We start from the raw sequence: 4,034 nt of genomic DNA, 5'->3' as shown, positions 1-4,034 counted from the left end.
TGGGAAGTACAAACTTTATATTTGGCACAGAGAGTCTTATTGGACATAGCTACTCGAGGGGTATATAGTTTAATAGCATTCTTTGGTTTGTAACATGTCATCTGTCCCCAATTGTAACTATCCAAATAACTGAGATTTACTTGTGGGAAATTTTTGAACATAGTATATGGTCTAATACTTTCAAGTGGGGTGCATACTGGAACCAAACAACTTCCAAGCACATAATGAAAATTCACATCAGCATTTAAACATATTTCAGACAAATTTAAGGATTCAGCTAGTTGCACCCAAACATTTTTAGTATGACCTAAGTCCTCTTTGGACAACGCTATTATTGTCTCAAGAGTAATCACCCAGATCATAATGAAGGTCCAGTTGAGCGGAGTTTTATTTTCAATTCTCTGGGTCTGCTGACGACGCTCCATTTTCCATGCGCCTCCGGGCTGTTGTCTGGTCCGGGCTTGACGTGGTTGCGATGGATCCACATCGGGTGTCCTGCAACCTTCACAGCCAGAGGAGTAGACAGGACAACTGGAAAAGGTCCCTTCCACCGTGGTTCCAAGGTTTTGGAGTCAAACCTGCGAATGTAAACCAGTTCTCCCGGCTTATAGGGCAGTGGCTGTAAAGGTTTCTCATGAGGAAGGGTCAGAGATCCTCTAACCTGGTCTTGTAGTTGAGACTGTATTTCATGTAAAGCTCTCAGAGACTTAAGCAAACTCAGATGAGAGAATTTCTCCTTTAATTCCATATCTATATGGGGAACCAAGGGGGGAGTACGCCCATAGATAATTTGGAAGGGGGACAGATTCAGAGGAGGCTTGGGAGTACATCGAATACGCTGCAGAGCAAAAGGGAGAAGCTCCACCCAACTTAATTCAGTCTCTAGGCTCAATTTAGTTAAAATCTCCTTTAGTGTCCTGTTAGCTCTTTCTATCTGTCCTGAACTTTGAGGTCTGTAAGCACAATGTAAATTCCATCTAATTCCAATGCTTAGGCTAATCAGTTTAGACACTTTAGCCGTGAAGGCTGGGCCATTGTCGGACCCCAGGGCTAAGGGCAAGCCAAATCCGGGAACTATCTCAGTCAGGAGCTTTTTTATTGTTACCTCAGCTGTTTCCTTTTTAGTAGGGTATGCTTTTATCCACCCTGAGAATGTGTCTATGAAAACTAATAGATATTTGTAACCATACATGCCTAGTTTCATCTCGGTGAAGTCCAGTTCCCAGTGCTCTCCGGGAGTCAGTCCCCTATATCGGACCCCTGGGGGCCCAGTTACCCGATTCGCGTTTACCTTGAGGCAGGTGGGGCACCGTCTCACTTTGTCCCGGGCCTTCTGGGCTAATTCTCTGCTGACAAAGTGGGGCCGTAGCAGGGCCATCATTCTCTTGTCTCCTAGGTGGGTGGATTCATGGAGCTCATTCAGCAAAGTGTCAGCCACCGCAGCTGGCAGAACGATCTTCCCTTCATCTGTCGTCCACCATCCATGCTTTCCTTTGGTCCAGTGGTTCTTACTCATCTCCGTTATTTCTTCCTCTGTGTATTTAGGCCCCTCTGGGAGCACGGGTGTAGGTAGCAGCACCATTTGTTTCCCCACTGATTTTTGGGCAGCTTGCTTTGCTGCCTGGTCAGCTGCGTTGTTCCCAATCGCTTCAGGGCTGGAATTCCTTTGATGTCCACGGCAGTGAATAATGGCAACCTCCCTTGGCAGCCAAATGGCTTGCAGCAGAGCCAATATCTCAGCTTTGTTTCTAATTTCTTTCCCGTCTGATGTTAAAGGTCCTCTATTCTGGTAAATTTCTCCATGCACATGGGCAGTAGCAAAAGCATAACGACTGTCAGTGAAAATATTTATCTTTTTCCCTTTTCCTAATTCCAGAGCCTTAGTTAAAGCGATTAGTTCGGCCTCCTGTGCTGACGTCCCTTGGGGCAGCCCTTGTTCCCATATTACCTGTTGATCCTGATTGACTATTGCTGCTCCCGCATATCGCACACCTTCACGTACGAAACTGCATCCATCAGTGTAGTATGTTGCCTCAGGTCGGGGGAGGGCCAGGTCCGTCAGATCTGGACGTCCTCCCTGCAGATTTTCAAGAGTCTCAAGGCAGTCATGGATGGGCAGTTGATCATCTGATTCAGGGAGCAGGCTAGCAGGATTCAGGTTAGAGGTTGTGGCAAATTTAATGCGCGGCTGTTCTAACAAGAGTCCCTGGTACTGCAACAATCTAGCATTTGATAGCCATCTGCTTGGTGAGTTGTGCAACAGGGGCTCAATAGCATGAGGAGTGATCAGAGTTAGATCCTGGCCAAAAGTCAGTTTATCAGCTTCCCGAGTTAAAGCAGCAGCCGCAGCTATCGTCCTTAAACAGGACGGCCATCCTCTGGCCACTGGGTCAAGTCTTTTGGACAGATAGGCTATAGGTCGCTTCCAAGGCCCCAAAGACTGTGTGATCACTCCTTTTGCCACCCCGTTCCTCTCTGCCACATATAAGGTGAAAGGTTTATTTAAGTCAGGCAGGGCTAAGGCTGGCGCTGTGGTGAGCGCAGTCTTGAGCGTCTGGAATGCTTGCTGGCAAGCCTCTGTCCATTCAAGGGGTGCATTTACCCCCACTGTAGCCTCATGCAGGGCTTTGGCAATTTCAGCAAAGCTAGGTATCCAGATTCTGCAGTATCCTATGGCCCCCAGGAATTCACGCACTTGCTTCTTTGAGCTGGGCGTGGGGATCTGAAGGATCGCTGACACCCTGGATTCAGCTAACTTTCTTTTCCCTTTTTCAAGAACATAACCCAAGTAAGTTACCTTGGTTTTGCAGAGCTGGGCTTTCTTCCAGGACACTCGATATCCCAGACCTTGTAGGGCCTCCAGGAGTCCCTCGGTGGCTGTGAGGCATTTTTTTTCTCGGTCGTGGTCGCCACTAAGAGGTCGCCTACATACTGGAGAACAGTTGCATAGGGAAAAGCTTTTCTTACCTCTTGTAGATCTCTGCTGAGAGCTTCCCCAAACAGTGTGGGGGAGTTCTTAAAGCCTTGTGGCAATCGAGTCCATGTCAATTGTCCAGTAGTTCCAGTGTTTGGGTCCGTCCATTCAAATGCAAAGAGCGGCTGGCTCACTGGTGCCAAGGGCAGGCTGAAAAATGCATCTCTGAGATCAAGAACTGAATACCATACATGCGCAGGCGGAATGAGGCTCAGCAGTGTGTAGGAGTTTGGTACCATCGGGTGGATGGTCTCCTGACTGTTTACTTCCACCCGGCTGTTTACCTCCCGCAAGTCCTGTTCTGGAGAATTTTCTTCTTCTCCGATTAGTTTAAATTCTTCTTATTTCCCCATTTCATTTTTTTTTTCCTTCTGTATAAAACCCTCTTCTGCCATCATTATTATATTTGTCTTTGCCGTCTTTTTAGTTATTCTATCTTCGGGTGGATCCCTATTTGTGAACACCTTCATTGCTACACTTATCAATTTTTCCCTATTCTCTCCTTCAAAGCCCTCAATTCTCTGTAATTTTTTTTCTGAATATCTGGGGCCGACTGAGTTACAAAAGCCAGATTAATTGCCTGCCTGTTCGCTGGAGCGTCTGGGTCAATTGGAGTGTACGTGCGGTAAGCCTCCAGTAAACGCTCCAGGAAAGCAGAGGGGGATTCCTCAGGCCCTTGTAGGACCTCGCTTACCTTGCTCAAATTGGTAGGCTTGCAAGTGGCTCCCCTAAGGCTGGCCAGGAGATGCTGACGGTAGTTGGGAAGAGCTTCCCTACCTCCGGTGGAATTCAATTCCCATTTGGGACGGGAGATGGGGAGTTGTGCTTCAACTCGGGCCTGTTGTTGGTCGTCAATAAGCCCCTTAGTTCCCCCCAGCACTGACCGAATAGCGTGTCTTCTAATTCTTTCTCATTCCTCGGATGTGAACAGAGCCTGTAAAAGTTGCTGACAATTATCCCAGGTGGGGTCATGGGTATTAAACACAGACTCAAGGAGGGAGATTAGGGCTTGTGGCTTCTCAGAGCTCCTTTAATTCCATATTTATCTTCCTGCTCAGGG

At 47.5% G+C, this 4,034-nt stretch overlaps 1 protein-coding gene across 1 annotated transcript; it reads right to left on the bottom strand.

The window, feature by feature from the left end:
* Positions 1-358: 358 nt before the first annotated feature.
* Positions 359-3,946, bottom strand: LOC117284492. The gene is made up of 3 exons (XM_033759686.1): positions 3,859-3,946; positions 2,968-3,015; positions 359-2,877 (listed from the first exon to the last, which is right to left on the bottom strand). The coding sequence occupies exons 1-3, from the start codon at positions 3,944-3,946 to the stop codon at positions 359-361; spliced, it is 2,655 nt and encodes an 884-aa protein (XP_033615577.1).
* Positions 3,947-4,034: the final 88 nt, after the last annotated feature.

This window comes from Fukomys damarensis, unplaced genomic scaffold (assembly GCF_012274545.1).
Source record: "Fukomys damarensis isolate Sample0158 unplaced genomic scaffold, DMR_v1.0_HiC HiC_scaffold_37, whole genome shotgun sequence".
Classification (NCBI taxonomy): Eukaryota; Metazoa; Chordata; class Mammalia; order Rodentia; family Bathyergidae; genus Fukomys; species Fukomys damarensis.
This window is presented reverse-complemented; position numbering and strand designations above follow the sequence as displayed.

What these genes read in the sequence shown, in the direction of transcription:
- LOC117284492 (XM_033759686.1), bottom strand. Translation starts at nt 3,946, where the DNA reads ATGACCCCACCTGGGATAATTGTCAGCAACTTTTACAGGCTCTGTTCA. An exon ending in ATTAGAAGACACGCTATTCG is followed by an intron (nt 3,016 to 3,858) that starts GTCAGTGCTGGG and finishes CAAGGCTTTAAG; the next exon opens with AACTCCCCCACACTGTTTGG. An exon ending in TCAGCAGAGATCTACAAGAG is followed by an intron (nt 2,878 to 2,967) that starts GTAAGAAAAGCT and finishes AATGCCTCACAG; the next exon opens with CCACCGAGGGACTCCTGGAG.